This window comes from Mastomys coucha, unplaced genomic scaffold (genome assembly GCF_008632895.1).
Source record: "Mastomys coucha isolate ucsf_1 unplaced genomic scaffold, UCSF_Mcou_1 pScaffold3, whole genome shotgun sequence".
NCBI lineage: Eukaryota > Metazoa > Chordata > Mammalia > Rodentia > Muridae > Mastomys > Mastomys coucha.
The window spans coordinates 59,201,301-59,226,183 of NW_022196909.1; the positions used below are offsets into that span (position 1 = coordinate 59,201,301).

General features: G+C 44.6%; 1 protein-coding gene across 9 annotated transcripts in view; it reads right to left on the reverse strand.

Moving 5' to 3' along the window:
* Runx2 (RUNX family transcription factor 2) overlaps nt 1-24,883 on the reverse strand; it is a 313,975-nt gene that overhangs the window by 95,103 nt on the left and 193,989 nt on the right. For 4 of the 9 annotated variants that reach the window (XM_031348363.1, XM_031348360.1, XM_031348359.1 and 1 more), the window contains 2 exons: nt 16,555-16,620; nt 10,620-14,953 (listed from right to left, as the gene is read on the reverse strand). The exons of 3 other annotated variants lie outside the window; for them this stretch is intronic. In XM_031348363.1, the coding sequence (XP_031204223.1) occupies nt 14,475-14,953; nt 16,555-16,620 (545 nt within the window). In that variant the 3' untranslated portion in view covers nt 10,620-14,474. Of the gene's footprint in view, nt 1-10,619; nt 14,954-16,554; nt 16,621-24,883 lie in introns of those variants that run through there. 2 more of the 9 variants (XM_031348364.1, XM_031348361.1) reach the window with 1 other exon arrangement.

Below are 24,883 nucleotides of genomic sequence, written 5' to 3' on the forward strand. Positions count from 1 at the left end.
TGGGAAGGGAACTGGACAGCTTGCAATCACGTCCAGGCTCCTGTCCCTCAGGAGTGTCTTGTTGCACTAGCTCGCTGCTACAAAGAGCCAACTTTGATTTTTCTTGGAGAGGGCTCCGGGCACCCTAACATCTAAGCCATGCCAATAGCATGAGTCTACTGAGCTCTCCTGATCCCCTGGCCATATCCCTGTCCATCAAGGCTAATTTCTGTGACAACATAAACTTTGCTGCATAGCCAATAAACTCAAACCCGATGGAACTTGATGTGGCCAGAAAGAATGACAAACTGGCAAGATGTCAGGGCCGGAAATAGAAAGAGGTCCACCAGCCAGTGGTTTGGGAGGGGTACCGATGGGTTTATGGATATGGGTGTGTGTTTTATTTGTTCTGATAACCCTAATAACGATTCCATTTATTAACAAACTGGCTCCCATAGGAGCAGAAGTGAATCTAAGTCTCCAGATGAGCCTCGGGTAAAGCTAACACAGCCACCCCACCACCCCTGTCTCTCCTGCTTACCCATGGTGGCCAAGGACATAGCCCTCTCTTATTTCAAGGGGTCTGGATAGGGTGCTTGGGCAAGAAGGAATGAGGGGTAGGTTTTTGGCTGGATGGGGAGACATAGCCTACAAGGATGTTGTGACTCCAGGATGGGAGGGGAAAGATGCTGGAAAAGCCATCCCAAAGCAGCTTTTGAAATGGGGAGTTGGAGTTAAGGCTTGAAGGGCTCCAGAAAATGTCCCTTGAAATGCAAATACTCTGGTTGTTCAAGAGTGAGAGTCCGGACTAGTTTATTTTTAGGAAAGGAAAGCTCCACAGCCAGATCACAGCCAGAAAAGACTCAAGGGAAAGTTTGGAAGTATGGAGCACCACAGCTCTTTAACAGGAGAGGAAGAGAGAGACAGGGTGGCTACCTGTTTAGCTTTAGATCTAAGATGACAAAGAATGACGGATCCTGATGAGGCTCAAATGTGAAGTCTTTCCCGGGAGCTGGTGGCTCCGTGGCCCTTGGATCATGTCTCTGTCATGTTACCTGCTGTGCATGGAGAAGTGTCACTATCTGTCCCTAGGGGCAGATGACGTGATCTTCATAATGCTAAGAGCAGGGGCATGTCTCGTTCATGCTCATACCACTGCATCTCTTAAGTGCTTAAGTCTCTTAGTCAATATTTGAGCTTACTATAATAAAAATGTAACCATTCGCTAAGGTCAGACTAGGTTAGGGAATTAGAATGGGAAGCAATGGCCACTCTTTCCTCAGGCTAGGGATAGGGTAGAGTTGAGTTCCTCCTCTCCTCTCCCTCCCCATTCCATCTCCTTCCCTGCAATGCAGAAGCACTTGAATTGGTTAGCATTTGACACAACCATAGTGTGTCTGTCATTGAATTGGGAGGGGAGGTCCTATGATGAATTACATTGTAACTTCTGTCTGATGACAACATTGGACCCTAGTGAGCTCACATTGGCCTATTAGCATCTAGTTTTACTCCCCTGCTTCTTAGATTGAAGAGACATCAGAGATTGAAGGTCATTCGTCATGCAAACAGAAAAGAAAAAAAGATAAGAGGTACAAGCGAGGTGATCTTCATTGTCATGATACTGGACAGTGTGGCCCCACCCACATGTAATATAACACATGTAATGTAACTCACATGTAATATAACACATGAGTCCTCATAGCAAGGCTAGCAAAACTGCTCTAGGCATGGAAGACAAGGGTTCTGCATTGGAAAGACTGGTATCCACTATGGGAAAATCAGCCAAAGGTTGGTTGTATCACCAAATGAATACAAAGCCATGTATGATGATGTTTGGCTTCAACTGCCTTATACTGGATTCTTACCCTCTACATCAGACCTGGCAGGCTCACTTCATCCTGTTTGTGAAAGTTCAGTCTTTAAGACAGTTAGTTATCTGAAGCATGATATAAAATCTGTGTGTTGGGAAGAACACAAGAAAGTTTCCGTGATTCTGTCTGACTCAGTTTGTAGCAAATGGACATTAAGTGCATGAAACTCCCAAGTGTTAAGTGAAAATAGGATGCACAGGATGCTTCTGCTATGTAGGTGAGAGAGAAGAGGAGCTGGGTAGAAAGAGAGTCCCAAAGCCCTGCCATCCAGTCCTGCACCCACAGGGTGTGATCTTGCAGAAATGATTTCCCCCTCTTCAGGATTTCATTTCCCTTTCCTCTACAAAATGATCATTTTTTCCAGTGCGGTGAGAAACAATAGGCCTCATTCTCTCTGACATTTGACAGATTCTAGCTGGCTCTTAAAAGTCCTCATAATGTCTCCATTTTAAAAGGCAATTTGAGTCTATAGGTGAACATTGTATGGTCCCTCAACAGACCATCTGGTAGGCAATTTATTACTGTCCATCCTTAAGGAGAGGGTCAAGAGAGGTGAAGTGGCTGGTTCAAGGTCATGTATCTAGCTAGCAGGGGTTAAAGACCTGGAACCCACATCATTCTATGGCCTCCTGCTGCTCCTTTTCCACATACCTTTGACTCCCGAAGGCAGAGCTGCCTGTGAAGCTACTGGGACAGGAAAATAGCTGAGGATTCTTCTGTTTGAAACACCAAGTCACACAGACACATAGTGGGAATGAGAGTGTCCTGTGACTACACACAAATGCTACTACATCCCTTACAAATAGTGTTACCAGAAATGAGAAAAGAGGAACAGAAATGACCATAAACAGAAATCAAACCTACCTGAATTCTCTCTACAAATGGTGAATGTTTTTTTTAGCTCCCTTGCCGTGTGTGTGTGTGTGTGTGTGTATGACTGCAAGTATGTGGGTACTTGCAGGGGACACACATGTGTGACATGTGTGGGTATGCACTAGTACTCGTGGGCATGTGTACATGGAGGTCAGGGGTTCATATTAGATGTCTTCTTCAGTCGCTCTCCATGTCCCTCCTATGGCAGCTTCTCTTGAAACCCAGAGTATATCAACCGGGCTTGTCTGAACAGCCAGCTAGCCCAGCTCATCACCATGACTGTCTCTTGAGCACTGGGATTCCAGGTGGCTGCCACAGAGGCTTTGACATGGCTTCTGGTAAATCTGTACTCTGGTTTTGATGTTTGCATAGCAAGCACTTTATCCACTGAGCAGTCTCTCCAACCCCTGTATCTAACGTTTTAATCTTCAGTTTTGGACATTTTGATTGGCTTAGAATAAATAAATGAGTGACCAAACCCTCTGAGATAGATTAAGCTGAATAGGAAGATTCCTAAGTAGCTTTCTCACGGTGGCAGCCATCTTGCATACTATTCTACCTAGAGCTAGGAGATGAATAAAGATGTACCGAAACACACACACACACACACAGAGAGAGAGAGAGAGAGAGAGAAAGAGAGAGAGAGAGAGAGAGAGAGAGAGAGAGAGAGAGAGTCAGAGAGACAGAGTCAGAGAGAGAGAGACAGAGTCAGAGAGAGAGAGAGAGGGAGAGACAGAGAAAGTCAGAGAGAGAAACAGAAAGAGAGAGAGTCAGAGATTGGGAGGGAGAGAAGTCATTTTGATCATCCCGGCTTCTCATCACAAATCTTAATTCTATATGAAGTAGATGTTAGACAGCTGTCTGGAAACTGTTTTAAGATGCTCAGGGAGAGGACCCGCACTATGTTCAAAGGGAGCACTTATGTCTCAGCCCTGGGCTTCCCCAAACACCCCAGACTCTGGTGCAGAACCTAGTGCACCCCAGGGGTTCCACTGCTGGCTGTAGTGGCTTTCACCAGCCTTAGATCAGTCACTCTGTTGGCCTCTGCACTGTCCTAGAGACTTAGAAAGGGGCACCAGGTGAAGTTCTCTTCAGCAGGTGCAGAGTGGGAAGGGGACACAGTCATTCATTGGAGAAAGAGTTGGAATTGACAGGGATTTCTTGGCTGTGGCCTTTCTCTTTTCTGTTAAATGAGTCCAACAACTGCCAAATGGAGTTCAATAATACCTTTATTTTTTTTTTCCAATAGCAGTATTTATGTGAAACTAAATGGAAAACCTTGGAAGAGACCACAGCTAGCTGGGGTCAAATTAGGGCCAAGGTGGCTGTTCTGAACATGTGGATGAGCGTTATTCGTATGGCTGATGTTATGTGAGGGTTCTGTGCTGCTCAGGGAAGGCGCCGATAGTAAGAGGCCCTGTTGCAAAAGTAGTTTTCATGTTTGATAGGGGAAAAAAATGCAAGGGATTTGAATCAGGGATTTAGCTCAATAGTGAAGTGCTTGCCTAGCAAGCAGAAGGCTTTGGGATTTGGTCCCTACCACTACACATCAATTTTTTTTAAAGAAAAGGGGGGAAAAGCTTCAAATTCTACAGAAAACTATCACTTTCGGATGTTTTAAATGTTAAAGTCGTACATAAAAAACTTGTGGCTCTGGCTTTATTGTGATTCAAACTAATTGAAAGTTTTTCGTATGCTTTTTAAAATAATCATCTTAATTATCATGAGTAATAATAGGTACCCTCCATTTTACACCTATTACGTGCCAGACACCTTGCAAGGCATTTTCGTATCTCGTTAATTCATTTGCTTCGCATAGCCTCCATTATATAGATGAGAAAGGAGATTGTGTGCAAATCCGGGGCTTAGGAGCGCTACCTTTGCAATCAGGCAGATCTAGGCTTGAGACTTAATAGCCCTCTAACCGGGGGCAAGTCTGAACCCCAGCTTCCTATCAGTGAAGTGGGAACAGAAACATTGTAACCTCTTCAGGGGGCCGCTGGGAAAACTGAGATAAAACAAAAGAAACATTGCAAAAAGTACCAGGTGCCCAAGGCATTCTGTGACCGCTACCAGATCTGACTTACTCCAGAGTGAAATTGAAACAACAGCTTTCAAAGCCATCCTAAGAGAGGAGCACCTTAGGACGCCATTGATCTCTCTCCCCCTGGTACTTACTGGGCTACTTGGACATCAAGTACAACATGGGAGGAAAAGGTCTGGGAGTTCTTTCTACACCAAACGGAAGGAAGGGCCGTTGGTAAAATGATGTTTAGGGTATTGAGTATGAAGTAAACGGGAAGAACAACAAAGTGCCCTGAAAGTGATTATTGGGATGGGCCTCTCATATGGCCCTGGGAGCTGAATCCCAAGACTGCAGACCCCTGCCATGGGGCACCTTAGTCTCCCAGAAATAAATATCAGGGTAGCCCGACTCCTCTCAGAATAAGAAGCTCCATTACTGTCTGATAGATCATTGGGAAAGAGGAAAGCCTGTTGCAAATGGCTCATATGCTAAAACAAAATAGAACCTGACAGATTGATGGGCTCTGACAGAGGGAAGAAGGACTCAGAAAGATGGAACAAAGATGCCATTTTAAAAAATTGGCTCGTGGTCAGGATTTTACTATTTTCTATGGCAAAGGAGCCAGTGAAAAGTTCCTCCTACTGATGAATATTTTTCTACAGTCATTCAAAGTCAAAGGGACCAGAGCTTTGGACCCTCCCTCTGGAGGAACCTGGAGCCTGTCCCCTGGATAATTCAGAACAGGGCTGCATGGCAAAGCAAGAGGCTCCAGGGTCCCAGTAAGCAGCCGGACGGGGAGCAGGCACAGGGGAGTGGGGGGAGGGGGACGACACATTGTGTTTTCAGCTCGGATTCTGTGATCTTTCTGCCAAACAGGGGTTTACAAAGCAAAAGCTTCCAGAAAATTCTCATACTTTCTGGCTTATTCTCTTGGTGTTCTTCTTAACAGGAATCAGCTGTTTGCCTTCTCGCTCATCCAGCGTGTCGCTGGGGAGCAGTTAGCATCTGGTCTGGCTATTATTAAAAACAAGAACATCCCGCTCTGTCGGGAGAACAGTACCCCGGTAATAAAAGGACAGAGATCGTTTACATTCAGGACCAGAGCTATGGCCCATGCAGTGGCTAGTCTTCCTCCTCTTCCTAAAGGCTCCACCATGGCTCTCCCTCTCCTGAAGCAGACAGAGGCTGGGCTGATGGTTTCCTTGCCTAAGGAGTCAAGAACTCCTGAGCTCCAGAGTGATAAATCTGAAGCACTAGAAGGCTTTTTTTTTTTTCTTCTGCGGAAATGAAAAAGTAAACAAGACTTGAGCTGCAGTGGTATTTAAGAACTAGCTTTTGTTGTTTTGTTTGTCTTTTTCTGGTTTTGAGCACTGGGCTAGAGGAGCCTGAAGGATATATATATATCCATCCTTAAGAGGTTTTATTAGCCAATAAAAAGCCCTAGTTCCTATTAACCACTTAACTCCTTGCCCAGGTTCAGCACTTGCTTCCTTCTTAGATACTTCTCTGCCTCCCATGGCTCAGAACTGCAAGCTGGTGCCACCAGCCTACTTATGTGCCACCTGCCCTAGAAGATTCCAGTGAGAATCCCTTCCATGCTAATCTTAGAATTTCTCCTCTGCCAATGCCCCAAGGACAACATGGTCATACCCAGACACATTTTTCTCTGCCCACAGACTCCTCTCTTAGCCCCTCCCCCACCCCCACCCCCACCAAAGTTTCCTTAACTCCTGCCATAGGAACAAAGCCATCGTGACCCTCATGGTCTATAATATTAAATTCCAGTGGAAAAGTTAGACCGAAGGTTAGACTAGTAGAGGCCAAGAGCCCGTCTCTATTTTGGAGGCAGAACAGTGAAAAGAACCAGGAGACAGAAAGTGAAACTGGTCAACTACTTGACTAGCTGTGAAGGAAGGTGTTCCAAAACCAGTCAATAACTTGACTGAGGGAAGAGAGGCTAGCAGAGGCATTTAAAGCCTTAAACCATTCCATCAGTATGCCGGCCCCGTAAGCCCTATGCTGGGTGAGCTCTTTGCTGGCTGTAAATGGTACATCTGCAGTACACGTAAATCAACCTATTGTGGAGATGCTACTTTAGAAGCTCTTGGAACCCTACCTAACACACCATCTCTACCTGTGCTCCACTCTTCCTTCCCCCACACTCAGGCTAACTCTAGTACTTCTGACACCCTACAAGTTTCCTAAGACCTGTAGAGCACAAAACTGCATGAAGACTGGTTGTATTTTTGTTCTGGTCCTAACTCAAGTCACATTCCTTTGTCACTCTGTCTTCCAGCAGAATTTTGTTGGGGGGGGGGGTGTTTTCTGTATGTTGTTTTTGCTCTCTTGCTTTTGCTTTTTAAAAATGGCGGGCAGGATACTTCACTTCCTAGTGACTCAGAGTGGGACCAAATGAACTGGTAAGAGCATGTAGCCTTTAAAATGTGAGCTGTGGGGATGGCTGGGTGGATGAAGTAAGTCTCTGACTCAGAATCATGAAGACTGACTTGAGTTTGCATGCCCAGAACTCACAGGAAAGCCTGTTGCGAGTGGCAGACTGCCTGTCATGCCAGTACTTTAAAGGTAGAGACAGGAAGGCAGAGGAGAGCCCAGAGACAAGCTGGCTAGCCAGACTAGCCATCTCTAAGCTCTGGATTCAAATGAGAGATCCTGCCTTAATGAATAAAGTGCAGGATGACTGGAAGTGACTTCATATGTCAACCTTGGTCTCTTCAAGTATTGCATATCCTTTCCCATAAGTACACACATTCAAATACACACACCATGCACACACACATGGAAGTGGGTGGAAAGAAGCAAGCAACATTCAAAATGCTAAAAAAAAAAAAAAAGAGTAAATAAACAGAACATGTTTTAAAAATAAAAAAAAAACAAATAAACAAACAAAAACCCATGAAAAAAACTGTGTTAAGTGGCCAGACATCACTGTGACAAGATAAGAAAATGACTTATCTTAGTAAGTCTCAGTAAAGGTTAAGCAAGTTTCCAGAATTGCACCTTTCTGATTGGTTGAACAACTCTGACCAACAGGGCGGGTTGAGTCACAAGAAGCTTTTGAATAAAAAGCTTTACAAAAATCAGCCTCTTCTCAAATGTCAAGATCATCATGCTTCTTTAACTCAAGGAGCAGCCTGGGTCCCTTGTCCATGTGAAGAACAACTAGTAACTGGAGTAGCAGTGCTTCCCTAAGCCACCCCGAAAACCCAGTAATCACATCTCAGGCAAACCAGTGCCATCCCCAGGAGGGCACACATCAGTTTCCTCCAGTGGAGTGTTAACCTCTCCTGTCCTCCCCTCAAGCATGTTTGCCTGGATGCACATCACCGCCACCACCAGTCTGTTGTCCTCCATGTCATCACCTCATCTAAGTTTTGAGGAGCAGCCTTTAAAACTCCCGTTCCCAACCTCTCCAGATTGAATAGCTACGGCTGAGAAGCACCTAGGAAGTCCCAAAGAGGATTATGGGATACATAGGAAGGATAGAGAGGAGAGAAGAGTCCGTTCATAGCCCCACCTGGCCTCTCTGAACTCCCAGACCAAGGAGAAAGCCCAGAGAGGAAGAGGATGGCCATGGGCGGGGAACACCTTGCAGTGAGCAAGGATGAGCAGCCCTTGGGTGCAAGCGGATTAGACACGCGTCCTTCAGAACTGATGTGAGGAGCAAATGCATGAGGACGTGTGGCCTTTTGTGGATGGACTGGTGATGCCTTTGAAGTCACAGGAGTGAGAAAAGTAGTCTTCCACCTCCCCTGAGGGACCTTGGGCTCCAATATTGCTGTCCTCAGTCACTCAGTTTTAGCACTGTTTTCTAGGAAAGGCCTCCAAACAGATTTTTACAGAGCTGGGGCAAAGATTACAAATGGATTCCCTACGTCTAACCCGATAGCTTAGGTCCAGGCGGTAGCTCTGTCAAGGGAGCCAGTCACTGTTTCTGGTCACTTGGCTCTTGGTTGTCTGCTTATTGTTTGTCATCCATTCTCAGAAGGAATGGGGGTGGGGGGTCAGCCTGCATTGCTGGGAGACCTGTGCCGTGACCAAGGGCTCCCCGGCATTCTCCCTTGCTTTCCAGACTGTTTTCAAGTCTCATAAATACAAACATGTGGCTCTTCAACCACATCTGTAGATAATAATTTCAGGGGGCTTCCTGTTTACATGGCAATGCCCATTTCCCAGCCAAATAAACTCTGTAACAGAGAGCTAAGGTGTTTATTGGGCCAGTCTCGGCCGAGAGTGAGTTAACAGGAAACTCCCACTCTCACAGAAATGTCTCATGATTAAATATTTGGGACACCAGGGGTCAGAAGCACTGGAAAGCTGACTTTCTTCTTCTGCCTGCTGCTGCAGGGAGGAAACAGAACATCCAGGAGAAACGCTGGCCCCGTGGAAGACCTTAGACCCAGCTGTGCTGCCTGGAGCCCGGAGAGAGAGGAAAGAAAGGTGTGCGGCTAAGCCAGGAACACTCCATCCAGTCCTTGAGGTCTGTCCCATGAAGGGATGGAAATGAGCCACATGCATGCATTACTGGGGAGCCCCTCAGTCTTCTGATGATGGCCTTGGTTTAGGTGGCAGTCATCTCTCCTACCAGCTCAGTCATCCCTCCTACCAGCTCAGTCATCCCTCCTACCAGCTCAGTCATCCCTCCTACCAGCTCAGTCATCCCTCCAACCAGCTCAGTCATCCCTCCAACCAGGTCAGTCATCCCTCCTACCAGCTCAGTCATCCCTCCAACCAGCTCAGTCATCCCTCCAACCAGTTCTACATAAGACTTTGGGCAAAGATTCCAGCCATGGAGAAGCTGTCCATTAGCGGTATTTTGGGTGGCTGGGAAGGAGAGGTACTTCTGGCATCCATTTGGGACTACTGATAAATATGCCCCAAGGCTCAGGACACAATGGAGATCTGTCTGGCCTATCTCAACAGTAAGAAAGAAACTCAAGGCTCAGAGGAGTGGAGAGATGTGGCTAAGGACAAAGCAAGGGAGACCAGACTGCTTCTGTGTCCCCTCCTGTGTGCTTTTGAAGGCGGTGTAAGTGCTTAATTAAATAAATAAATATTCATCTCGAAAGAGCTACATATACATTCTCTGGTCAAAGTTCAGCCAGGTTCTTCTAGCATGTCTCCTTGTCTTAGAAATAAGCTGTTTTCACGATTTCTTGGGCAACAACCCTCTTACAGGAGGCTCTACCCACTGGGATAAAAGAGCTGATGTGGCCAGTGATCCAGCACCTCTAGACCATGGCCTTTGGACTCCTCCATTAGAACTGTGGAAAGTCAAACAGATGGGCCATGAAGCAAATAAGGAGGCAGCCTCACGGAAGAGGAAGGATTCACCAAAAATAAATACTGGCCCCAAATCAAAACAAAACAAAAGTCCTCAAACTCCACGTAGGTTCTCTAGCTTCTAAAGCTGAATTCCTCTGGGCCAATTGACTCACCACAGGGCTTTGTTTTTTGATTCTGAAGACCCAAAGAGAGATATGGGAAGGAAAACAGACAACTCGTGGTATCTGGGCTACCAGGGATCTGAGGACAGCTGTGGGGAGGGCGGTCAGTTGCTGGGTCCAATTCCTAACCAGCCTGACTCAGCCAGGGGCTTTGCAGCAGGATGCCATGGGTACCCCTTCATCAGATGCAGGCACTAAGGACAATATTGATGGCTAGAGTCTCTGCCTGCTCCTCCAGATGTAGGGCAAACCTGAGAGCACTGGGGCTCACTAAGAGGCTCCTCCCTCTACAGAGATACAGGATCCCTGCTGTTCTGTAGCTCTGAGACATCCTAGATGTAGACAGGAGTAAGTGTCAGACACAGATGAGAAAAGACCCAGTATACACACATAACAAAACCAAAAGAAAAAAAAAGCCTTTTTATTGAAAATTAAATTCAAACTTCAAATTAATATTACAATCATGAGGGGGGAAATGCCAAATAATTCAATTTACAATTGCAACATACAATACAAATAGTCCCTTTGAAGTTCAGAGTAAACTCATGCACAATCATGACCTGTGGCACAAAGCAGAATTTGTACAATACGTGCATGGAAAGCAAATCTTGGGCAATAGCAATCAGAAAAATAAAAAATAAGAACGAAAGCTGTATTTACACAAAATGCTACAATTTGTTGTTGTTGTTGTTCCGCAGAAATCTAAGAACAGTAGGCATATCGAAAGACATGGAATTTTATTCAAAATACCTAAGAAATTACTGTAAGTTATGTTTTTGGCTGATATGTTCTGAAAGTACTGCATTAAAAAGCAAACGATTATTTGTAAACATGAAGTAAACAGACAAGAAAGTTCCCACATAGAAAAAAAAAAATCCTTGTTTTAGATGCATCATCTTCTTTAAGAACAACAAATTCAAAGTTTGGAAGAATCATCTTTTATTGTTTATCACTCTCTCAAATCCCGTGGATGCAAGTGCTCTGCCACTGCTCTCTATAACTAGTCAGTCAGTGCTTTCCCTGGGAGCAGAGGGGACCCCCCAACATGGCTCCTCCCTTCTCAACCAACAGTGGACAGTCTCTAATGGTGTGGAGATATTTCTCTGTTCGTTTTCTTAGGGTCTTAGAGTGAAGGATGAGGGCAAACTAGTTAAATCTGTTAAGTCTTTCAGTTATGGGCTGAGCATCATTCCCTAACCTGAAACCAAAGCCACAGTGCCCGTTAGGAACTGTGGCCTAGGTTAGAATTCTGAGACAACTGAAGAATTTTGTTTGTTTGTTTGTTTGTTTTTAATATGGCTGTGTGGGTCCCACTGTAGATCTCAGCCATGTTTGTGCTCCTTTGAGAACCATGTAAATCTAAGCCCAGGGAAGTGGAATGGAGGACTGGTTAGTATACATAAATGGTTCCAGAAGAGTAATAAGACATTGCTTTGGTCTTAAAACCACAAATCATACATGTGACCCAGTGCAAATGAAGAGTTTAAGATAAGGGAAGAGGAAGAGGGAGTTTAAACCCTAGTTCCAAAACAAACAAACAAACAAACAAAAACAGAAGAAAGACTGTTCTAAATGACAGGAGTCACCTGGTGAGGTGCCTGAAAGGTGAGGAAAGCACTTGAATTTTTCCCAAATAAGGGAGGACGGAGGGAAACAACCTGTTTTCAAAAATGTTTCTGGGTTGCTGCCTGCAGCCACTAGAATAACATTTAGGCACTAACACATCTCCTCTAGTCCCTTAATAACTGTATTGTAAACTTTAAGGAGCCCTTTAACGTTAAAAAAAAAAACAACAAAAAAAAACCTAATGTACAAATATAGTGCCTTTTTAAAAAAAAAAATTAAATAGGGTGCAGCTGGCACCGGTGGTCACATATTCATGTTGATTAATGAAAACTGAAAAGTGTAACCAGACACTGGCTTTTGTAAATGCTTTTGTAAATACCTGAAACAGGTATCAGACAAACATGTGGACCGTGGCATGCTTCAAGCTACCACACACAAACAATAAATAGCATCAGTTACAATTTCCATCTTAAGAAAACAAAGGTGGCCTGACCATCTGCGTATACTCGGTACACAACCTTTAGAAGGTGAAGTGTTTTGCTTTGGTGCAGGTGGGTTTCTTCCCCCCTCAATTTGTATAAGAGGGAGTCAGGATGAATTCTGAGGAAAACACAGGTTGGAGGCACACATAGGTCCCCATCTGCCCCTGGCCTGTCCCGCATTGGGACAAAGGTCAACCTGAGAAGGAACAGAGAACAAGGGGGTATAGGGAGCTGAAGGCAAAAGCCTGCAGAACTCTTAGAATAACCCAGGAATCAAATGAAGGTGGCCCCCACCCCAACCTACCCCCCACACACACACTTGTGTTGGAGGAATTCTGGGACTAGCCTGGTGTTACCATTGAATGATCCCTGGCCTGGATTAGGAAGTCACACTCAGGGGTTGGCCAGAAGGTGCCAGGAATGATCACAGTGCATCCTCCTAGGAGGGCTGGATCTCAAATTCACACTCAATGGCAGACACCAACTGGTACATGGTCTTCCCTGCTTTTTTTGGCCCAGCCTAGTGAGGGCCTCCAGTATCAAAGGCTTGCTGGAGGTCCCCACAGGTTCTATGTCTACTGGCATCAGCTACCGGTTGCTACTTCAGCTGACTAGCTCCCCTAGAACAGTGACTTCATTCTGCTTCTTGGAAAGCTGCTGGGGGCCCCCCTCGGGTAAGGCACTTTTGGGTTCCCCTGAATAGCTGTGTGGTAAGGCTGGTAGGTGCAGACTCCTAATGTGTCTGTGTTCTTAAGCTGGCCATGGCATGATTGAGCCTTGACCACACGTGTGGCTTTCAGCTGACTAGGCCCTCAACCACGAAGCCTGCAATTTAGAGTTTTGCTCAACTCTGAGACCACAGAACACTTTTCTGCAGTTCAACCAATCACTTGTGCTTGGCTTTTTAATATGACAAGAGTCATAATGGCCACCCTCCCACCCCACCCCCAAAATAAAGAAATTAGGAAACCACATGTCTCCAGCACTTCATGCTAGTAAAGGGGCCACATTAAGTGTTAAAGGGCAATGGGTGGTTTTTTTGTTTGGTTTTTGTTATTTTAATCCCTAATTATTGCTTTAAAAGGCAAAGCTGTGTCAGAAGCAATCAAACACCTGAAAGAAGAAGGAAAGCAAGTGTTTCCTTCATGCATCAGGGAAACATACTACAACTAAAATATTTGGAGATGGGAGTTATCTTCAAAAAAATCACATTATGCCTGAAGAAATTGAAATTGCTTAGCAATATTTCTGATATGGCTCTAGACCACTGAAGAAACTTGTTTTTTAAGAAGAAGCACTTTTAGAGACCGAAGTCAACATATCATTACACTAAGAAATGTTCCAAATGTCCAAATGTCATTAAATAATTATAAATATATCTTTAAAGTTATATGACCATTCACGTTAGCAAGTTACTTCAGATTTTACACATATTCATAATTTAAAAAAGAAAAAAGAAAAAAAAAACAAATAACACACAGCCAACTCAAACACTATATCATTATGGCTATAATAAGGTATTGTCATTTTCAGTTTTGCATAAAAGGAGAAGCAGAAGGAACGGGGGAGGGGAATAGGATTTCTTTTTGGTTAAATGGGGGAAGTGAGGGAATATAACAAAGTAAAATAAAATAATCTGTCCTGATCAGTATTTTTGAAGTCACTTTCTTAGAATAGAAAAAAAAAAAAAAGTGAACTCAAAAGTTCAAATGAGTACCTGCAGCAAGTGTGAAGGAAAACTTTGGAACAGGTATTCAGAGTGGACAGCAGCGGAAGCAGCCACACTGCCCCTCGTCCCTTCCCGAGTGCACCACATCTGGCTTTGTAAGCTGGTCTGCAGTGCACTGGCCTCCACACAGCAGAGGCCTGTGGTTTCAAAGCACAGGGAGGAAGTGGCTCTTCTTCCTCCCGAACCCAGAGTCCACCTCTCTGAACTGGCGTGGGAACAGGTCACTTATGAAAACAGACCAGACGACAACACCTTTGACAGTTTGTTCCTTGGTAAAGGGGACATCTTAAATAGTAAACAATATGAAACCCAGTTATGACTGTCCCCACCCTCTTAGGGTTGCAAGATCATGACTAGGGAATGAATGAGAAATCTTCTAGATAGCTAATCAATATACATATATAGGCACTCTCTTTATATATGTATATATTAACACATGTGAGATGTGGCCCCTGCATACCACTGGGCCATGGTTGACGAATTTCAATATGGCCGCCAAACAGACTCATCCATTCTGCCGCTAGAATTCAAAACAGTTGGGGAACTGCTGTGGCTTCCGTCAGCGTCAACACCATCATTCTGGTTAGGTAAATTTGGATTTAATAGCGTGCTGCCATTCGAGGTGGTAGTGCATGGTGGGACCATCCTGGAAGGAGACCGGTCTCCCCCGGGTACCATTGGGAACTGATAGGATGCTGACGAAGTACCATAGTAGAGATATGGAGTGCTGCTGGTCTGGAAGGGTCCACTCTGGCTTTGGGAAGAGCCGGGGTAGGGTGGTGGCAGGTACGTGTGGTAGTGAGTGGTGGCGGACATGCCGAGGGACATGCCTGACGTGACTGGCGGGGTGTAAGTAAAGGTGGCTGGGTAGTGCATTCGTGGGTTGGAGAAGCGGCTCTCAGTGAGGGATGAAATGCTTGGGAACTGCCTGGGGTCTGAAAAAGGGCCCAGTTCTGAAGCACCTAAAAATTATAACAGAAGATGGGGAGGGGAAACATCTGTAAATATTAATTAAAATGATAGAAACGTTACAAGATTTAAAAAAAAAAAATTAAGAAGAAGAAGAGGAAAACTTTAGCTTTCTCCCAAGGCACAGCAAGTCACACACAGATTTTCAAATGCACTGCTCACCTCAGGCTTTACTTGTTCACCTTACAGTCTCAATGCTATTGATCCTTGAGTTCTCACACCCAGAGAGTCCCAAAGGGCTTGCACAGGTGTGTGCACTAAGCCCTGTGTGGAAGTCAACCCAATTCCTGGCACAGGCTCGCTCAGCAGAATTTAAGGCTGGCTTGCCATTGGTCCCCCCACCCCCTTTTTGTTCCTTATTATAGTCTAGATATCTGAATTGAAACTTTGACTAAATCAGACCAACTGATTTTTTTTCCTAACTCAGTGTAAAAAATAAATCCAAAGCAATAGGATTTATTATAGTTCCCCTTTGGCAGGGCTTCTTTGTTAAGAAAAGTGCATCAAACAGACTCCCTTAACATAGTTTTACTATTTCTTTTAACCTTAAAGAGAATTTAAAATCTTATTATAATCCTCATCTTAGTCACGGTGAAATCAAAGCAGATTTCAGTAATCTAACACTATCTAGTTTTTTCTAGGGGTGTCGGGGAGAGTCTAGCCCTCAGAAATTCTCCCTTGAGTCATAAACTAGATAAGAAGGTATCAAGAGGGAGGGTGGAAGATGGAGTGAGGATCTTTATAGTCAGAGCCTTGATGAGTGACATGGGACCTGATTTAGGCCAAGTACCCAGAGCAGCTTCCCTTGGGTCCTAATGCCTAGGAGAGATTGAGCTGAGAGAGACTCCCTGCCTGCTTCCTGTCCCCTGCACTACACTGAGCTCTGGGGCCATCAAAGCTTAGAGGTGGAGATGGCTCCCCATTAGAACTTTCACAAGCTATCATGTCTCCTTAGGAGATGCCTCTGCTGTCTAACTCCTCCTGAAAGTGTGGCTAGAGACTTTGCACATGGAAACTAGTTTTCTGAAATGGATAAAACTCATACCTGTGATCTTGGGGTTCACCATTATTTTCTAGAATTGACAAAATTATAACAAGCCCTTTTGTTAGTATCCATGTTTATGTGCTAAGTTTGTGATGTCTTCAAAAGTCCCCCTCACTGCTTGACTTGGATTCTTCAATCTGTCTTTGCTACAACAGGTTTTAACTGTAAGAGAAAGTGCTGGGCAAATCTTAAAGACCATAATTGTCCCTTGGCCAGATTTGTACTCAACCCATCCCTGACAGCCCGCTATATGCTTGAAGGGGTCTGTCAGAGGGTGGTAGTGTTTGTTAAAATGTGTATTGCTTGTAATCTTCACCGTACGCTGGGATTCGGTGTGTGAAATGCATTTGTCATACATAGGGACTGCTTGAAAGCAACATAAGAGTAACCAAACCTTTTGTCTCACAAACCAGAAGACAGTAGCCATAAGACAGCCCAGCCCAGCCCAGCCCAGCCCTGCCCTGCCCTGCCCTGCCCAGCCCAGCCCTGCCTTGCCCAGCCCGGCCCAGTCCAGCCCAGCCCAGCCCAGCAATTGTGAAAAAGTCTCACCTGCCTGGCTCTTCTTACTGAGAGAGGAAGGCCAGAGGCAGAAGTCAGAGGTGGCCGTGTCATCATCTGGAAAATGAGGGATGAACTCTAAGTTCCCTTCCAGTTCTAGGATTGACATCTGGTCTATGTCATTAATTCCAAGGCAGGAGGAGAAACCCAGGCCTTGGGGGTTTGGGGGTCCCATCCCTCACTAGTGCCTTCCCAGGATCCCCAGGCCCATTTGCAGAAGGTGGACAGCAAATGAGTTGCCTCCAGGCAAACGCTTTCAAGATGACAGACTCAAATGCATGCAGCCAGGCACTCTGTGATCTGCTTCCTATAAACCCCTCCTTCCTTGACTGGCCTCTCCCTCACCCGTCCCCCTAAATGAAATTCTGACAAGCTCAAGTTTTAGAGGGTGGAAATAAAATAGAGACAGTGGCAGACTCAGACATAGGAGCAGATGAGAGTGCCTGCCTCCCTACCCTGTGTTTATGGGCTGCCTCAAACAAGACCCCAAGCAGAGGCCACAGGTGGTCCTCAGCAGCCCCCTTGCCCCACAGCAACTAGGTGAAGTTGAGGGGCCTGCCTAATAGATATAGGCAGGCCCCTTCCATGTGCATTAAGTTCAATGCCCAGGGCACGTGAGGAAAGCCAGAATAGCCCGGGTAATTTAAAACGGAAAGAAGTCACACTTACAACGTCAACATTTACCCTTCCAGGAAGCACAGACTTTACGTACAGATAGACACATTGATTTTTTTTTTTAAGACTTCTAACATGTATTTATTTTCCCTTAAAACTGTGTTTTAAGAATAATTAACATTCCATATGGTTTCACTTATTTTGATGCAGAAATCTCATTAAAAGTCTTTATGGGGGGGACCTTGCTAGTAAACTCCGATACGGCTTTGTATTTCTTCTTACCACACACACCTCGGTTTTAGCTGCTACATTTTGCTGATGTTTTGATTACTCAGCGGAATATGCCAAGATCATTATAGCTTTGGAGTTAAGAAACATTAACTAACACAAACTGACGGTCATCTTTCAGTGAATGAGCTCTGGTTGAGTTCATTTATCTTAACGGAAACAATGGGCTATATGTCACTTCCAGTCATTTGAGACTGTGATGTGTTGAGGATCAACTTCTTGAATGAGTGAACTAAAGTAGACTTGAAAGAGATCAGAAGAGACTGTTTGCAATCGATGAGCAATAGTATTTTCTGGAATTTGCTCAGTCATTTTATGCTAACGAGCAATACTTCCGAAGCAGACTGCAGTGTATTTGGGCATGAAGAAATAATAAGAAGTTGTCAAGTGTGGTGGGCAGGTGGGAGGAGTCCTAATTAGAAACCTCAATTTGTTGATAATCATTGTATCATACAGCTACATTTTCTCTCCCTGAATAGGTCTTCATGTGAACCTGTAATCGGGCTGGACAAGTACTGCAGTGGGTTAGACCTCTTCCCTTTTGGGTGTTTTTGACAATGACACTGTTCCTTTCTGTTACAACCACAAACATTTTTTAAAAAGTTAAGAACCGATACTGAATTGACTATGGAAAATGTCAATTCTATTTGTTAAAAAAAAAAAAAGTACCCATAAAACTCCAGAGAGTTCTAGAGGTGCTTGCATGCCATCTAATTTGTATATACAAATATGCCTCCGTCTAACTTGTATATGCAAATCCACTGTAACCTCACCCAGACACACACCCTGTTCCAAAGACAAGCCTGTCTTCTCAGGGCAACCCAAAGCCATCCTAAAGCTCCCAGCTACTGAATAAGTCAAGCTAAGGCCATTCTCTTTGCTGTTGCCCATGATCATGTCCGTGTACAAGGTATGTTAAACTGGGCTGAAAAATGGAAGCTGCCAGGAAACTGAGGGTTCAACCATCCACATGAGATCTTCTAATTCTAATGGTTTTAAAATTAACCTGTTATGGGAGAACATAGCCTGTAATAGCCCAGGACTAAGGAGATTAAGACAGGACTATGGCATCTATGAGGCCAACCTGGACTACTTAGTGAGCTCCAGCCTAGTTGGATCTACAGGGCTGAGATCCTTATCTCAAAACAAAATTAAGGTTTCAAAATGGCATCTCGATGTGCCTGAGGGCTGGTGGGAGTTAGTGAAACCCCAAGATGACGCTAGTTTGACTCAAGACAGAGATGGAGTGACAATGTACAGTAAATTTGAAAACCATGAGAGGGAGGGGACTGTGACATTGGTGAAATTTTGGATAAATTAAAAATGACTTCCAAAAACGTTGTACTTTTCACACTTTCTGCTATGTCCACTGATCTCCTGTGGACCTCCCTCTGCTGGTCAAACACTGATGGAAAAGTCTAATGGACTGTCATTTAATCTACATTTGACAACTAGGGAAGCTGAACCCCAGAGGAGAGCCATTCACACAGTCAACATCCCCAGGCAGTGAAGGAAGCAGAGCTGGTACATAGCCGCCCTTTGGTTTCTAGGAGAGGACAGGCAGTCTACATTATCCTTTACCCTCGAGGAATCTGGTTGAACTCACCACATCCCCATCCCCATTCTTCTCACTATATTTGTCTAAATGGAAATTACTTAAGTAGACTCTTTTGGTATCTCAGTGTCACCCCAATGATAACCACTAGTTTGGGGGAACCCTCTTAACACTCCACTCTGTCGACATTGTGGATCTAATGTGATAAGCAACCAGTTTCAGTTGCTCAGGGTAGAAGAAGGATGGGGTCAGGGTCAAGGTGTCAAGGTCAAGAGCTCTGTTCTCCTGGTTTCCTACAGATGCACTTCATTCCAAAGCTGCTGTCTCCGGTCCCAACTGGACAGCTTATAGAAAAATGTAACTGCCATAAGGAAGAACTGAAAGAGCTTTGCTCGTGAAGCAGCAGCCACAGCAGCTGCAGCTGTAGCAGCAGCAGCAGCCCCCTCTCAAGCTCTGAGACACATTGGGAAGAATACATTAATAAAATGCTTGTGAGGCCCAAAGATAAACAAAACCAATGTTAAAAGTAAGAACACTCTCCCTCTCCCAGAAGGTCTGTACAAGGAAAGAGGCCGGGCGGCCTCTCTACCTAGTCGGGTTTCTGGGAGTCTTCAGAGAAGGGGAAAGTGTGTGAACCCTGACAAGGGGAATACAAGAGCGCCTCTGGACTTGGCTCTTCAGGCTTCTCAACCTTACCACAGGTCTTTCATTCACTGCTACTTTCCCTGGATCATGTCTGCCTCACAATTAAAGACAGCTGTTGATGGCATAGGTCTCTCATCAGAGCTTGCTAATGGGAATAATCAGACTTTCTTTCTTTTTTAATAAAAAATTATTTACTCCTGTGTGTGTGTGTGTGTGTGTGTGTGTGTGTGTGTGTGTGTATGTATGTTTCTGTGTCTGTGTGTGTGTCTGTGTTGTGGTGTGTGTATGTGGTATGTGTATCTCTGTGTGTGTCTGTGGTGTGTGTATACGGTCTGTGTGTCTGTGTATGTGTGTACATGTGTGTGTGTGTGTGTGTGTGTGTGTGTGTGTCTATGAGTCTGTGTGTGACTGTGTATTCTATACATGTGTGGGTACCCATAAAGGCAGAAAGAGGCTATTAGCACTGAACCATCTCTCTGGTCCCTCTCCCCTTTTTGAAGTACAGGGGATTGAACCTACAATCTCAGGCCTGCTAGACAAATACTCTACCACTGAGCTCCAGGCCAGAGCAAATAACTTGCATTTCTAAGCCCTACCTCTAAGATGCATTTGTCATTTAGGATACCTTTACAAAACAACTGTTGCCTGAAAACTGGCAAGGAGGTCTTTATAGCAAAAGGCACTTTGAATTTAAGGTTAATGAAGGAAGTACGCGTCAGCGAAGAGCGTCAGCTGGGAGACTGGGCACGTTGGCTTCCCCTCCAGATATTTACTAGAACCGACATGACCCAGCAGAAGGAAGCGGGGCAGAAGAAATGCAGAGCCTTGAGTCTAGCTGAACCTACAGTGGCACACTCAGAGCCCATCCTTGCCTGTAAGGACATCATTGCTCAGCTCAGAAGGCCAGCAGATCTGGCAGTGAGGTGTTAACTTCAGGGTATGTTAGGGCTAGTTCCACGGCAGGAGCTTCTGTGTCACCAGATCTCAAATAAAGCTCATGAACTTTTTTTATTAGCGAGAAACATCCTTCCTGGGAACACAGACCACACAAGACCTACGTTGGGCTGCTATCTTCTGGTACTGCACAGGCTTCTTCCGCTTCAATTCTTTGGCTGCCTCTTCCCAACTGCCTGCTTACATAACAACCTCCTATTTCGGTTCCCTTCCAATAGCGTTCATTTCCTACGCCATCTTCTGAGCCCTTGCTCGAGACTGTACTGACTTCTCTGCTGTTTCTTGGTCTGCTCTCTTCAACTAGTCAGCTTTGCACAGCGGAGGATTTATCTTCCTCTCACAGAACCCGGTACAATTGTAAGAGCTTCAAACAAGAAAAATATGTGGGCGATTGGAGGGAAAACAAGTAAATGAATGAAGGTAATAAGCATCCGCATCTCAGTGACAGGGCCAGTGCGGTCACTGTCAGGACACAGGGAAAGCTTAGGCATCGGAAGCACTGGGGAGCTGGCTCAGCAGTTAAAGCTCTCGCTGTAATTCCAGTTGAAAGGGATCAGATACACCCTGGCCTTAAGGGCACCTGCACGGATATAACACACACAAACTCACCACGTAGCCATGCAAGTTACGTATAAGTAGAAGTAATGAATATATCTCTTTTTTAAAAAACAAACTGCAGGTGGCTCATGTCTGTTGTCTCAGGACTCCAGAGGCTGGGGCGTACAGAAGATCATTATGAGATTGGGTCCAGAAGAGACAACATAATGAATTGAGGCCATAGGAAGATGCCTTAACAAAATAAGTAAAGTATTGTAGGAAAAGAAGCATTAAGCGATGCTGACATTAAATCTAAAATGTACATTAGGTACATGGCACACCTAAGACCTTGCTAAACGCTCTTTTTAATGGGCACAAAGACATTCTCAGCTCTCATCAAGTCACCTGACCTCAGACTTCAGAGCACCCATCCAGCAACATTTGCCACTAAGAAACAGATGTCCCTGTTTTATTAGCATCCTGTCCCTTCCTTCCTGACACCCACTCTACCTAGGAGCCAGTACACATGTAGCTCCATACTGGCAAGACCCTGGGGAAGAGATGAAACAGGGAAATGGGGAGAAGCAGATCAGACATGTGTACCCTTCCAGACACTTGGCATATTTGCCCCAGCCCATGAGCCTGCGTCGTCACTGCCGTTAAAGGCATGGGATTTCTTCGTTGTCAGTAAGGTAATGGGGGTGAAACTTGAATCTCTCTGAATGTCTGCACTTGTGTAAACAGCCAGCATTTCAGAGTCATTAATCATCATTGATGGAGTTGAGGTATAGCTCAATGGTACAAGCCCTTGCCTAGCTTGCAAAAAGACACAACGTTCCATAGCTAGAAGTGGAGAGGAAAGCAAAGTTAAAGAGAAGGAAGCATAGATGATTTTGACACAAGAGTCTGTGAGTCCATGAGGGTCAGGGACAACAGGAACTCCAAGGTGTCCTCCTGTCACAGACCCAACATCTCCCCTCTCCATCTGCCGCCCTTCTCCTCAGCCACCTGATAAGACAGAGAGTGATGGTGGGAAGGGCCCAGGATCTGCCTGGATCTGCCTGGAGCTCCCTTAGATCTGCCTTCTGGGGAAACACAGGAAAAAGGAAATTCGTTTGCTCCTGTCTCTTCCTTTGCAAGCCAAATAGGCAGAATTTTAAAACCAGAGCTCATCATCCCTCAGCCAAGTATAGACCGACTGCTCCGACACCTGTGATGAGACGCGGCCGAGCTACTGTGCAAAGAAGGTGTGACAATGAGGAGCCTCTACACACACGCACAGTTGTTTTCTACATATCGTGTCCTCCTGCTCCTTGGGATGTGCATGCTTCCTGTGGATGGGACACGAACTTGGGGCTCTCAGGTGAGTTTGGCTGTGGCTACCCCACACAGGGTTCCCAGAGCAAGGTAAGCAAGCACCAACTGCAGAACTCATGTCCACGAGAAAAACACCCACCTCCCATTGTGTATAAATTTATACTACTTTTTATCATGCTTACCTGGGATATTTGTGTCCATAAATACTACAAATGAAAACATGATCACTGGCATTAATGTTGTTTCTAGATAGATATTTTTACTTTGTAATTTTAAAAAAAAAAAAGAGCAAATTAACATAGCCATGGTGAAAATCAGTTTGGAGATTTCTTTTAAAAACAAAACAAAACAAAACAAAATCCTAAAAGCAGAACTACCATATGACCCAACTACTTTTCTCTCTCCTCAGTGTATACACAGAGAATTCCATATCTTACTATATTTCATGTTAATTGCTGCCTTATTCACTAGGACAAAGAGCTGGAATCAACCTAGTTGTCCCTCAACAAGTGACTGGATAATGAAAATCTGATATATATGATATATAGATAGATAGAGATATCATATTTAATATAGAAATACCACTTAACATACATGTGCAATACTGTATATATGTTTTATATATTATATAATGGAATACTACTTAACTCTAAAAAATGAAATTTAAAATTTGCAAGAAAATGGATGGAATTATTAAAGTAAGATCGCATGATCTCAAAAAGAAACTGCATTTTCAGTCTCTCACAAGTAGGATATGGCCAATAGTATATGTATATATGGAAACGTACACATGGCTACAGGAAACATGGAGAAACAGGACAAGATAACTATAAAGGGGATCAGGAAGGGCCGGGTGCAAGGAATGTGAAGGAGTTATAAGAGAGAATACAAAGCTGATTGTTTTCCTAGGTCTAACCAACCCTATCCTGGATTTTTGTTGGTTTGGTTGGTTTGCTTTTTTGATGGTGGATAAGTGCATAAAATAGATTCAATAATAAAAGTGTAAAACTTAATTCATAGCTTCTATTCTGAATGCCAACTCTAAATATATAAAAGCTCATTAGGTTGTATAGACTTTGGGTCTGGTGAATTTTGGTGTGTGATGTTTTTTACTTATTTGCAAAGTTCCCTCTCCTTCTGTCCCTCCCCCTCCCCTCCCCCCTCCTCTGTGTGTGTGTGTGTGTGTGTGTGTGTGTGTGTGTGTGTGTGAATATGCGTGTTTACAAGCAGAGGCCAGAGATTGACTTTCAGTGTCTTCCTCAATCACTCTCCCTTTGTTTTGAGACAGTCTTTCTCTAAACATGGAGCTTATCAGTTTGGCCGGGTTGGTCAGCGGAGAAGCTCAAGGGATCCACCTGTTTCTGCCTTCCCCAGAGCTGACTTTGACATGGGTGCTCAGGAACTGAACCCTCATCCGCATGCTTCAAAGGCAGGATTTTTCCATCCCATCCTTCCTTTAAATCCTCTACAATACACAATGGGAAAGCAAGTGCTTCAAAAGACAGGGTGTCCTGGGTGCTGGCAAATGGGTATCAGTTTGGTCTCCAGAAGTTGTGATCTAAGAATCAATTTTAGGTTGTACATAGAATATTACTCTGCATCTTCACACTGAGATTTTAAAGGAAATTTATATCAGTTGTCTCTGAATTGATCCCTTCACACTAAACATGACTAAGCAGAACAATACTGGGTTCTGCTTCATCCCCTAATAATTAGAAAAGCACACCTTTGGGGGAAATGCAGAAGACCATGCTAAAAGAAACATCAGAATGAGAAATAGAGCCAATATTTAAGACAATGAAATGACCTACAAGCTCCGTAGTTTTACACACACACACACACACACACACACACACACACACACACACACGGTACCTCAAATCTCCAGTATAAATATTTGTTTTCAGTGTTGTAATAATCTGTGCTTTCTACAGCATTACTCACAAAATCAGACAGACCAGCTGATCCTAAGGCTAGGAGAGTCTGTGACACTGGAGGAAGGAGAGCAGGCAAGAGCAGGGGACCTTGGTGATCTCAAGAAACAGCAACTACTCCTTAAACCCACCCCGGTTTTAAGGATATTGCTGGGATAATATAATCCAGCTCTGTGGAAAGGAAAGGGGACAGACGGTAAAAGATGTGTGAGCTTGTGTGTATGTATCCAGGGACCCAGAGCGAAAAAGGAAGGAGCCAAAGGCTGTGAGGGTGGAAGAGAGGGACCGGGAAGAGGGGGACGATCTCACTAGGCCTTGATTAGGAACATTTTAAAGAAAGGGTGGATAGTCTTTGAAACCAGATCCGCCGCAGGAAGGAGGCCAGCACCCAGGACACCCTGTCTTTCAGAAGGGGCCACCCACGGTGCCTCGAGTCATATGACTGCTCTGTCACATCCTGAAGCCATTTCCAGCC